The sequence below is a fragment of the Haematobia irritans genome, chromosome 4, assembly GCF_050003625.1.
Source record: "Haematobia irritans isolate KBUSLIRL chromosome 4, ASM5000362v1, whole genome shotgun sequence".
Taxonomy (NCBI): domain Eukaryota; kingdom Metazoa; phylum Arthropoda; class Insecta; order Diptera; family Muscidae; genus Haematobia; species Haematobia irritans.
The window spans coordinates 43,231,932-43,245,423 of NC_134400.1; the positions used below are offsets into that span (position 1 = coordinate 43,231,932).

The 13,492-nt window shown below is 36.3% G+C and overlaps 1 protein-coding gene across 1 annotated transcript; it reads left to right on the forward strand.

Moving 5' to 3' along the window:
- The first annotated feature begins 2,120 nt into the window (after window positions 1-2,120).
- LOC142232849 (sulfotransferase 1E1-like) lies at window positions 2,121-11,813 on the forward strand. Its single transcript, XM_075303547.1, has 5 exons — window positions 2,121-2,549; window positions 2,609-2,741; window positions 2,807-3,131; window positions 11,516-11,588; window positions 11,651-11,813. Exons 1-5 carry the CDS (start codon window positions 2,188-2,190, stop codon window positions 11,784-11,786), a joined length of 1,029 nt encoding a protein of 342 aa, XP_075159662.1. The 5' UTR covers window positions 2,121-2,187; the 3' UTR covers window positions 11,787-11,813.
- The last annotated feature ends 1,679 nt before the right edge of the window (window positions 11,814-13,492 follow it).

The window sequence follows — 13,492 nt, forward strand, 5'->3', positions numbered from 1 at the left end:
TGGAGAAGCAAAATTTATCCGATCTGGTTGAAATTTGGTACGTGGTGGTAGTATATGATATTTAACAACCATGCCAAAAGTGGTCCATATCAGTCCGTAATCATATATAGCCCCCATATAAAATGATCCCGAGATTTGCTCTTGGAGGAGCAAATTTCATCCGATTAATTCGATTGTGGATGACAGTCTTTCGTAGAAGTTTCTACGCAATCCATGGTACATAAGATTCGGCCTGGCCGAACTAACGGCCGTATATACTTGTTCAAAATTTAGTTTCTATAGAAAATTTTTCCAAAATTTTATTTGCATAGAAAAATTTTCCAAAATTTTATTTCTGTAGGATTTTCTATGAAAAATTTTTCAAAATTTTATTTCCATAGAATTTTTTATGAAAAATTTACCAAAATTTTATTTGTATAGAAAATTTTTCCAAAATTTTATTTGTATAGAAAATTTTTCCAAAATTTTATTTGTATAGAAAATTTTTCCAAAATTTTATTTCTATAGAAAATTTTTCCAAAATTTTATTTCTATAGAAAAATTTTCCAAAATATTATTTGTATAGAAAATTTATCCAAAATTTTATTTCTATATAATTTTTTCCAAATTTTATTTCTATAGAAAATTTATCCAAAATTTTATTTCTATAGAAAATTTTTGAAACATTTTATTTCTATAGATTTTTTTTTTTCAAAATTTTAAAATGTATTTTGAAAATATTATTTCTATAGAACATTTTTTTAAAATTGTATTTCTATAGAAAAATTTTGCAAATTTATATTTCTATAGATATAAAATTTTCCAAAATTTTATATCAATAGAGAATTTTTATAAAATTTTATTTCTCTAGAAATTTTTCCAAAATTTTATTTCTATAGAAATGTTTTAAAAATTTTATTTCTATAGAAATTTTTCCAAAATATTATTTCCATAAAATTTTTCCAAAATTTTATTTCTAAGAAAATATTTCCAAAATTTTATTTTCTATATAATTTTTTCTCAAAATTATATTTCTAAAGAAAATTCTTCAAAATTTAATTTCTACAGAGAATTGAAGTACCTCTTAGATGGAGAGGAACGCCCCTTGGGAATTTTGCGATCTTTGCAGTACAGGAATAGTTCTGTCTTTGCAAGATTTCGCCTTAGACCATTCTCTTTCGCCCATTTCTCAGTCATCCGGAGGGCTCTTTGTACAATATCTCCAATTGTGGATGGGAATTTTCCCCCGACTGTTAGAATCACAGCATTTCCGAAGGCCACTACTTTTATCCTTTCGTTTTCTGGGGAAACCAGAAGGTTGTTTATAGCAATATTCCGAAGAAGGGGTGATAGAACTCCTTGGGGAGCGCCTCGGTCCATACATTTGCTTGTTCTAATGTTGGTGAAATACATCTCTTCTTTAGAAGTTCGTCTAACAGCCGAAGTATCCGTTGATCAACATCCATTAAATGTGGAGCTTGGATGGACGTTATTGAATTTCCTTTACAGAATTTTTATTCTTATTGATGATGAAATTCTATTAAATAAAATTAAGAAATATGTGCGATTTTCCTTACCCAGGTATATTTCAATTCAATTGAAACCAATGAATGTGAAAAGATAAATTATTAAAATCGATTTTTCATAGTCAAAATTAAGAAATAGTTGAAAATATAAAATCGATTTTACAATAATTTTTAGGTTAATAATCGATTTAAATTTTTCTAGACGTTCGTGCCAAAAATTCGAATAATCGATTTATCTATAGATACCTAACCCGAACGGTGTTTCCTAAAGCTGTGAAACTAATTTGGGAGGCTTTGATATACTTAGAAATGCCAACAGCATTACCGAAAGGAGAAAATCCATCGCTGAAAAAGTTGTTGGTATTTGGTCTAAACCGGGATTGAACTCATGATCCTTTGTATGCCAGGCGTGCAGTCTAACTACCACCGCGGCTTACGACTTTCTTTACGAGTTCTTTTGTAAATCTTTTCGGAGATTTATTATTATTATTTTTTTTAAGAAAACAATTATGCTCATACTCACTTTTCCTTTCTATGAGAGACAATAATTTGCCAAGTTTACCTCGTATACTCATTATAATATCATATACTTTTATATCAATTTTGTTTTTCTCCTTATTTTCCACTCTGCGAAAACCAAGACTGCAATATATGCAGTGGCATTTTTCCCCCGCTTATTGACATGAATCAAAGTTTGAAGAATGTCAGTTTAATAAAAATGCTTACAAGTCGCTTACGTGCGTGCACGGATAGCATTGTCAAAAGACAAAGGCAACGTAAATTTCTCGATGTTACTTCATCCGGTACAAATATTCCATTGGCTCACATAGATTGGTTGGAACGTTGGTGTACCCTACCCTTGGACGATTTAAATTTCATACAGAAAGTCTATGAATTTGAAGTGAAATCGGATGATATTTATGTGGTAACATTTCCGAAGTGTGGTACAACTTGGATTCAAGAGGCCACATGGTTGTTGAGGAATAATTTGGATTTTCAAACAGCCCGAAATATAAGTATAGCGACAAGAAGTGTATACATGGAGTAAGTAGATACTGAAAAACAAAGTTACCAAATAATGTCAATGGTTTTGGTGATTGCAGATATAGTGGCTTCTATAAAGCAATAATCCGTAATACCCTGGACTTGGCTAGAAATAGCAAAGAACCAAGAGTTTTGAAATCACATCTACCAGCTCATTTAATACCTCGGCAAATATGGCAAAAGGGTATTAAGGTACAGTCAGCTTAAGTTAATGTCCAAAAAGGGATTTAAATTTTTCTTTTCTTGAAATTTTCTAGGTAGTTTACTGTGCCCGTAATCCCAAAGATATGGCCGTATCGTTTTATCATTTCCTTCAAGGCCTTGGAACCTGGCAAGGAACCCTGGATGAGTTCGTTGAGGATTTAATTAACAATGACATTATGTACTCGTCATATTGGAATCATCTCATCGATTTTTGGAAAATGCGTCATGAGCCGAATGTCTTCTTTACCACCTTTGAGGAAATGAAGAGGGATTTAAGAAAGGTTATTGTAGATCTCAACCATTTTATGGAGAATGCCGATCTCAGCGAAGAAGATTTAATGAAGTTGGAAGAACATTTATCATTCGAAAGTATGAAAGGTAAGTGGTGACATTAGTTTTACATGAACTAAGAAGAAGTATATACGGCCGTAAAATTAAATTTTTTTTCAAGTTCAATTAGTATAAAATTCAGGAAAAATATTCAGTTAGGCTTTCGCTTTTCCAAATCCGAATTGCCGGGCCTCACACTTGACACCTGCCATCAGATTTTGTACAGCCACCTTGTCCACCTTCTTCGCCGCAGAAATCCAGTTTGCCTTGAACTGCTGCTCATCCTTAGCAGTTTTTTGGTCTTCTTTAGGTTCCGCTTGACAATAGCCCAGTATTTCTCAATTGGGCGGAGCTTTGGCGCGTTGGGAGGGTTCATGTCCTTGGGAATCACCTGCACGTTGTTGGCGGCGTACCACTCCATGGCCTTTTTACCGTAATGGCAAGATGCCAAATCCGGCCAGAACAGTACGGAACAACTGTGTTTCTTCAGGAAAGGCAGCAGACGTTTATTCAAACACTCTTTCACGTAAATTTCTTGGTTGACAGTCCCGAAAGCTATGAAAATGCTGCTTTTCAAGCCACAGGTATAGATGGCTTGCCAAACCAGATATTTCTTTGCGAACTTTGACAGTTTTATGTGCTTGAAAATATCTGCTACCTTTCCCCTTCCTTTTGCCGTATAAAACTCCTGTCCCGGAAGCTGCTTGTAGTCGGCTTTGACGTAGGTTTCGTCGTCCATTAGCACGCAGTCAAACTTCGTCAGCATCGTCGTGTACAGCCTCCGGGATCGCGCTTTGGCCGTCGTATTTTGTTTATCATCGCGATATGGAGTCACTACCTTCTTGTAAGTCGATAGTGTGGCTCGTTTTTTGGCTCGATGCACGGTTGTAGACGATAAACCAAGCTTATTTGCGGCATCTCGGAGAGAGAGGTTAGGGTTTCGCTTGAAACTACCGGCAACTCTCTTTGTCGTCTCAGCGGCCTCCGGTTTTCGTGCGTTGATGGAAGGGTTGATATTTTTCAGTTTGAAGCACTCTAACAATACTGTTGCTTTCAAAGAGAAATTTCAACTCTTCAATCAACGGACACATTAACGCATAGTATGTAACTCAACCTTAAGTTCTGTATATACGACCGTATGTTCTGTCAGACCGAACCGCCATAGTTTGCGTATAAACTAGGTTAGGTTAGGTTAGTTGGCAGCCCGATATTTCAGGCTCACTTAGACTATTCAGTCCATTGTGTTACCACATTGGTGAACTTCTCTCTTATCACTGAGTGCTGCCCGAATCCATGTTAAGCTCAATGACAAGGGACCTCCTTTTTATAGCCGAGTCCGAACGGCGTTCCATATTACAGTGAAACCACTTAGAGAAGCTTTGAAACCCTCAGAAATGTCACCAGCATTACAGAGGTGGGATAATCCACCGCTGAAAAACTTTTTGGTGTTCGGTCGAAGCAGGAATCGAACCCACGACCCTGTGTATGCAAGGCGGGCATGCTAACCATTGCACCACGGTGGCTTCCTGGCGTATAAACTAAAACCCTTCTTTTACAATTGCAGTGGAATATGATCATCTCAACCATGTTTGGAGGGCAAAATGTTATTTTTGGACGGTGACCATGGAACATTTTTGTCGCAAAAATGTTGTTTTCTCGGCAAACATAACATATACATGGTTGCCGAAGTCAGGCATATGCTTTTTTAGAAAATAACATGGTTGCCGCATACATGTTACATGTTCTCCGTCCAAAAATAACATTTTTCTCTCGAAACATGGTTGAGGTGATCATATTCCTTCTCTGGGTGTACGGACGGCACGTACGTAATTTGAGGTGGAACGGATGAAAACTAATCCTCAGGAAGATTAAGAAGTCAAATCTTGGGTAAGGACGTGTTTTCTACATCGGTTTATTCCAAATTAGCGCCTACGAATTTCATGTGAGTCGGTAAAACAACTCACCATGAGGTTACGTTTTGACCAAGGTTAAGCTCTATTAATCGACTTATGGACAGGTCGGCAGATTCGGAATGAAGGAAACCTAAGCCACAGGGCGATCAAAAAGACAAATATGGAATTCGGAAGAATGATTTGTCGTTCAATATTCGAGTTGAACGGACGTGGTTTCTAGATGGGATTGTTTCAATTTGGGGCAGACGTAGTAGGTAATAATTTAAGGATCCTTTTGAAGGGTTCAAACTGAAGTTACCCTTTGACCAAGGTTAAGCCATATTAACCGAACTGTAGATGAGTCGTCAAATTTGGAATGAATTGAAACAAAGCAACAGGGCAATCAAGAAGACAAATATGGAAATCGATCTGTGATTAATCATTCAATCGTCGAGCTGAACGGACGTGTTTTCTAAATGGAATTATTTCAATTTAGTGCAGACGTAATATGTACTCATTACTAATTTCAAGTATGGCGGTAAGCCAAAAGCCACCATGCAACGACTAAGGTTAAGCTCTATTAAACGTCCTGTAGACGTGTCGTCAGAGTCGAAATGAATTAAAACTAAGGCACGGGGCGACCAAAATGTCAAATTGGGAGATCGGTCTATATATAGCTTGAATGATTCGTCATTCAATCGTCGAGCTGAACAGAAAGACTTTTCTGAATCAGATTTTGTCAATTTAGGGCAGGCGTAATAGGTATTTATTACGAATTTCTACTAAAGTGCTAAACCAAGCAATCAATCAACGTTATCCACTGGGCCTGTCAACTTCAGGGCACAGTGGACGGATTTCTACAGAAGTTACCACATAGAGCATGATCAAGAGTTAAACCCTGTCATTTCCAAGTTGAACCTTTCCTAAGATAGGCTGTCGGCTAAAGAAGACAATTCCTTAAAATCGCCGCGAGGAATTCTTGAAACTGAGAGAACGGTTTTCGGATGGATTACACCCTTCTAAAAGGGATCAAAGATCATATGCCTCAGTTGCCAAAGGCTATTTTTAGCATGGGAGCAGTGGATGGTATGGTATGGAATGGCGTCTACTCTCTTGTGCTGAAAAAGTTTCGGTCACAGTCCTCAACGCCAGGATGCTGGATGGTTCAAGCACGCTGATCGTTTTTGCGGACTATGGAGTGGGAGCCACCGTGGTGCAATGGGTAGCATGCCCGCCTTGCATACACAAGGTCGTGGGTTCAATTCCTGCTTCGACCGAACACCAAAAAGTTTTTCAGCGGTGGATTATCCCACCTCAGTAATGCTGGTGACATTTCTGAGGGTTTCAAAGCTTCTCTAAGTGGTTTCACTGGAATGTGGAGCTTAGCATGGAATCGGGCAGCACTCAGTGATAAGAGAGAAGTTCACCACTGTGGTATCACAATGGACAGAATAGTCTAAGTGAGCCTGATACATCGGGCTGTCACATAACCTAACCTAACCTATGGAGTGGAACGGACATGTTTTCTAAATCGAAATTTAGCGCAGACGTAATATGTAGTCATTACTTATTTAAAGTGGGTGGTAAAACTACCCACCACGCAACGAAATTCAACGTCATCTACATAGCTGCCAACTTCAGGGACGGATTTCTGCAGTCGTTACCAATTTAAGCTATGACCAAGCATTAAACCCTGCTAGTCGTCCTCTAAACGGGTCGACAGACCTCAAAAAAGAAACACAAAATAGCATTAATCAAAGCAATTTTTTAAAATGGACGGAAGGAATTCAGGGAGCTGGAAAAAGGAAACAGTTGCCGACATCTAGGTTAGGTTAGGTTATGTGGCAGCCCAATGTATCAGGCTCACTTAGACTATTCAGTCCATTGTGATACCACAGTGGTGAACTTCTCTCTTATCACTGAGTGCTGCCCGATTCCATGTTAAGCTCAATGACAAGGGACCTCCTTTTTATAGCCGAGTCCGAACGGCGTTCCACATTCCAGTGAAACCACTTAGAGAAGCTTTGAAACCCTCAGAAATGTCACCAGCATTACTGAGGTGGGATAATCCACCGCTGAAAAACTTTTTGGTGTTCGGTCGTAGCAGGAATCGAACCCACGACCTTGTGTATGCAAGGCGGGCATGCTAACCATTGCACCACGGTGGCTCCCGACATCTAAAAGGGATCAAAGTTTGTTTGCCTCAGTTACCGAGTACAGCCTTGTCAAAAATTTGGGTGTGCAATGACCGGAGCTTTTTCAAGTCCTCGGATCAGAAGTCTAAGGAGCTGTACGGACGTGTTTTCTTCATCGATGTTTTTGAATTTAGTGTAGACGTAATAGCTACTTCTTACGAACAGCATGTGTGGTGGTAACTCATCGTCATCTACTGGGCTGCCAACTTCAGGGCCTAGTATACGGGTTTCTACTGGAGTAAACAATTTGGACAATAACCAAGGACAGCCTTCTGATAGCAGTAGGTGATGGAAAAGTTTCTGTGTCCATGTCCTCGACGTGAAATTGGTGCATGGTAGCTTAAGCTAATCGCATTTGTCACCCAAGGGTCTACGACTTGTTTACAGACTGAACGAAGCTAACCCAGATCCCTCAACCGCTGATTGGAAGGTTGGCTGTTTGGATGGGTTTCCGTTGTTCACATTGAACATGCTGGCCTTGCCACATTTAGCCAAGTCCCACGGCTGTGTAATGGTCCATAAATCTTGGCATACATTTATACTTAGACACACGTTGTTATATTAGCGAAATGTTTCATTAAAATTGAGCCAATGAAAAAAAAAACAAGTAAGGAAAGTCTAAAGTCGGGCGGGGCCGACTTTATTATACCTTGCACAACTATGTAGATCTAAATTTTCGATACCATATCACATCTGTCAAATGTGTTGGGTGCTATATATAAAGGGTTGTCCCAAATACATACATTTAAATATCACTCGATTTGGACAGAATTTGATAGGCTTTTACAAAATCTATAGACTCAAAATTTAAGATGGACTAGGGTGGAACACAATGTTAGTAAAAAACAAGTAAGGAAAGTCTAAAGTCGGGCGGGGCCGACTATATTATACCCTGCACCACTTTGTAGATCTAAATTTTCGATAACATATCACATCCGTCAAATGTGTTGGGGCTATATATAAAGGTTTGTCCCAAATACATACATTTAAATATCACTCGATCTGGACAGAATTTGATAGACTTCTACAAAATCTATAGACTCAAAATTTAAGTCGGCTAATGCACTAGGGTGGAACACAATATTAGTAAAAAATAAATATGTGAAACATATAATCTGAAGCAATTTTAAGGAAACTTCGCAAAAGTTTATTTATGATTTATCGCTCGATATATATGTATTAGAAGTTTAGAAAAATTAGAGTCATTTTTACAACTTTTGGACTAAGCAGTGGCGATTTACAAGGAAAATGTTTGGTATTTTGACCATTTTTGTCGAAATCAGAAAAACATATATATGGGAGCTATATCTAAATCTGAACCGATTTCAACCAAATTTGGCACGCATAGCAACAATGCTAATTCTATTCCTTGTGCAAAGTTCAACAAAATCGGAGTTAAAAATTGGCCTGGTCATATGAGTGTAAATCGGCCGAAAGCTATATATGGGAGCTATATCTAAATCTGAAGCGATTTGGCTGATATTTTGCAACTTTTTCGAGACTCATAAAATATTCGGATGTACGGAATTTGAGGAAGATCGGTTTATATACACGCCAATTATGACCAGATCGGTGAAAAATATATACAGCAGCTATATCTAAATCTGAACCGATTTTTCCAAAATCAATAGGGATCGTCTTTGAGCCGAGACAGCCCTATACCAAATTTTAGGACAATCGGACTAAAATTGCGAGCTGTACTTTGCACATAAAAATACACCAACAGACAGACAGACAGACGGACAGACAGACAGACATCGCTAAATCGACTCAGAATTTAATTCTAAAACGATCGGTATACTAAACGATTGCTCTCGGACTTTTCCTTCTTGGCGTTACATACAAATGCACAAACTTATTATACCCTGTACCACAGTAGTGGTGAAGGGTATAACAATTCTAACATACCAAAAAATTGTTATCCTTGCTCAAATTAAATCATGCAACGAAGGGTTAATATGGCCTCTGCACAGGAACATACCTGGCAACTGCAAACTGAATGAAAGCAAGGAATTATCTGACATATTCCAAAGGTAAACGAATTCGTTAATTTTTATACCCTCCATCATAGGATGGGGGTATATTAACTTTGTCATTCCGTTTGTAACACATCGAAATATTGCTCTAAGACTCCATAAAGTATATATATTCTGGGTCGTGGTGAAATTCTGAGTCGATCTAAGCATGTCCGTCCGTCCGTCCGTCTGTTGAAATCACGCTAACTTCCGAACGAAACAAGCTATCGACTTGAAACTTGGCACAAGTCGCTGTTATCGATGTAGGTCGGATGGTATTAAAAATGGGCCATATCGGTCCACTTTTACGTATAGCCCCCATATAAAGGGACCCTCAGATTTGGCTTGTGGAGCCTCTAACAGAAGCATATCCGATCCGGCTGAAATTTGGTACATGGTGTTGGTATATGGTCTCTAACAACCATGCAAAAATTGGTCCACATCGGTCCATAATTATATATAGCCCCCATATAAACCGATCCCCAGATTTGGCTTGCGGAGCCTCAAAGAGAAGAAAATTTCATCCGATCCGGCTGAAATTTGGTACATGATGTTGTTATATGGTCTCTAACAACCATGCAAAACTTGGTCCACATCGGTCAATAATTATATATAGTCCCCATATAAACCGATCCCCAGATTTGGCTTGCGGAGCCTCAAAGAGAAGAAAATTTCATCTGATCCGACTGAAATTTGGTACATGGTGTTGGTATATTGTCTCTAACAACCATGCAAAAATTGGTCCACATCGGTCCATAATTATATATAGACCCCATATAAACCGATCTCCAGATTTGGCTTGCGAAGCCTCAAAGAGAAGCAAATTGCATCCGATCCGGCTGAAATTTGGTACATGGTGTTGGTATATGGTCTCTAACAACCGTGCAAAAATTGGTCCACATCGGTCCATAATTATATATAGCGCCCATATAAACCGATCCCCAGATTTGGGTTCCGGAGCCTCAAAGAGAAGCAAATTTCATCCGATCCGACTGAAATTTGGTACATGATATTGGTATATGGTTTCTAACAACCATGCAAAAATTGGTCCACATCGGTTCATAATTATATATAGCCCCATATAAACCGATCCCCAGATTTGGCTTGCGAAGTCTCCAAGAGAAGCAAATTTCTTCCAATCCGGTTGTAATTTGGAACATGGTGTTAGTATATGATCTTTAACAACCGTACCAGAATTGGTCCATATCGGTCCATAATTATATTATATATAGCCCCCATATAAAACGTTCTCCAGATTTGACCTCCGGAACCTCTTGGAGGAGCAAAATTCATCCGCTCCGGTTCAAATTAGGAACGTTGTGTTAGTATATGGTCGCTAACAACCATACCAAAATTGGTCCAATTACACAAAAATTGGTCCATCGGTTCATAATCATGGTTGCCACTAGAGCCAAAAATAGTCTACCAAAATTTTATTTCTATAGAAAATTTTGTCAAAATTTTATTTCTATAGAAAATTTTGTCAAAATTTTATTTCTAGAGAAAATTTTGTTAAAATTTTATTCGGTTCATAATAAAATTTTTATCATTGTCAAAATTTTATTTCTATAGAAAATTTTGTTCAAATTTTATTCGATTCATAATCATGGTTGCCACTCGAGCCAAAAATAATCTACCAAAATTTTATTTCTATAGACAATTTTGTCAAAAGTTTATTTCTATAGAAAATTTTGTGAAAATTTTATTTCTATAGAAAATTTTGTTAAAATTTTATTTCTGTAGAAAATTTTGTCAAAATTTTATGTCTACTTTGTCAAACTGAATTATATACGTATTTAATCGATATTTTTTATTTAATATATACCACGTATGGACTTACATACAATTTAGAAGATGGTGTTAGGAGGTTTTAAGATACCTTGCCATCGACAAGCGTTACCGCAACTTAAGTAATTCGATTGTGGATGACAGTGTTTAGAAGAAGTTTCTAAGCAATCCATGATGGAGGGTACATAAGCTTCGGCCTGGCCGAACTTACGGCCGTATATACTTGTTTTTCATATTATTTACGAATTTTCTTGCCAACAACGAAACGTGTCGTTCTACTAACGAACATTTTCATTGGAGTGATGAAATTTATGAATGGGCTCTTATACGTTATTAAAAACAACAATTTATCAACATGAATTTACAAAAACTATATGTTGTAAAAAGGTCCATGAATTTTATGGAAAAGTCCAAAAGAATTAGAAGTTTACAAATTTATGTTTAATTTCATTTTGTGTTTAGATTTTAGATTTTTGTTTTTTATGTTCGGTGATTTTGTGAAAAATTTCACTATTAATTTCCTCTTTTTCTTTGCATTGTAGCTAATCCTCAAACTAATCTTACATTTGCTATAAAATCTGGTCACGCCAGTCCAAATGTTCGGCCCGACTTTGAGTAAGTTGAACAATTTCATCGATTTTTGTTTTGAATTATAATCGTTTGTGTTTTCATTTCAGGTTCATGCGACGTGGTATTGTTGGCTCATACAAAAATGAATTGACTCTAGAATCACAAGAAAAATTGGAAAAATGGACAATTGAAAATTTATTAAAACATAATGTCACTTTAGAGGAAATATTTGGTAAATTTTAAAATAAAACTTCCACACGAAAAATAAAATTCTATTTTCCAATTTCTTATGTTTATGAAATGATTAAAAATTTATAGTACTACACGCAAAGAAAAAAAAAAACTTTGGAAAACGTGTACCGAAAACGTTTTTCTTTTGTTAGAGTTTTTTTGAATTGCTTCGAAAATTTTAAACTTTTATCACCCAAAAAATTGTTACAAAATTTTTATTTTTTCAATAAAAAAAGTTATTTTTGAAACAACAACACAGTCCATTTCGTTTATATTAAACACTGTTCTTTTCTGACTTTAGGTCTTTAATGAGACACATTTTACAGTTCAAAATTTAATATACTACAATGTAATGTTGAACATTTTTCGGAATCTTCCGAACATATCTGGAATATATGTAAAAAAAAAAACAAGTATATACGGCCGTAAGTTCAGCCAGGCCGAATCTTATGTACCCTCCACCACGGTTTATAAGGGGGCTATATATAATTATGGACCGATTTCGACCAATTTTTGCATGGGTGTTTGAGGCCATATATTAACACCACGTATCAAATTTCAACTGAATCAAATGAATTTTGGTCTTCCAAGAGGCTCCGGAGGTGAAATCTGCTGATCGGTTTATATGGGACCTATATATAATTAAGGACCGATGTGGACCATTTTTTGCATGGTCATTAGAGACCATATACTACAGCGTTGCCAATTTAGCTTTTTTCCCGCTAGATTTGGCTTTTTTTGAAGACGTTTAGCGGGAAAAAAATGCATTTAGCTTTTAGCTTTTTTTCTGGCTTTTTTTCATGACCCTTTTAGCTATTTTTGGCTTTTTTTATTTTCGACATGTTCCTATTGAAATATGGATAAAACTTCGATTTTATCTAAGTTTTGCTGCCAGAATAAGGTTTTCCGTATATTTCAAAGCTCAATTGAAGCCTTAATAATTATTCCAGCCATTATGCGGGCATTTTTGCAGCAAATACACCTTGTTGTAAAGTTTTTTCCTCGTATTCATAAAAGTTATCGTAAACTTTAAATCTACTATTAACATACAAATTCCTTATATAAACTGTCAGTAAATTATTAGGAATAATAGCATTTGACTCGTTACCCTTTTTACTTTATTTTAATACGTATTCTAAAGTTATTATTATATTACTAAATTAAAATAGTAGATGTGAATTGCTTTGTACACTGAAAAAATATTGTCATGAGGCCAAAGATTTCATGTCTTTAAAATACGAACGCGAATTTTGGTTATAATAGCATTTGTGAATTTCTCTTATATAAACAGTTTTCCTTGTCCAAAAGCCGATAAAGTCGTTTTGTCCTTCTAGTTAAGTGATTCAACTTAAAAATGGGTATCTTTTCATGAAATAAGGCTAGGGTCAATTCTAAGAAATTCTTAAAATGAATTAAATAGTCTTTAAATATGTGGAGTTTTTGTATCTTGACCACAAACCAAAATAGCGTTCAAAAATAGAAGAGGGTTTTCAACATTTTATTTCAAAAACGTATACATACACAGAATAATTTCTACTTAAAGTCGAGTCTGAATTTGGAAATTTAAGTTGTCGTTAGCACGTTTTTAAAGCACTGTGATAGCTCATGAAGAAAAAGCTGAAAAAACGAGTAAATTCAAATTTTACTCTGAAACAATACCAAAATCATTAGTGTACAAAATCTTTGGAACCGAACATAGAAATAATTAAGGAAATAAA

Coding starts and splice junctions, on each gene's coding strand:
- LOC142232849 (XM_075303547.1), top strand. CDS start 2,188: ATGAATCAAAGTTTGAAGAATGTCAGTTTAATAAAAATGCTTACAAGT. Junction 2,742..2,806: donor TATGGCAAAAGGGTATTAAG/GTACAGTCAGCT, acceptor GAAATTTTCTAG/GTAGTTTACTGTGCCCGTAA. Junction 3,132..11,515: donor ATCATTCGAAAGTATGAAAG/GTAAGTGGTGAC, acceptor TTTGCATTGTAG/CTAATCCTCAAACTAATCTT.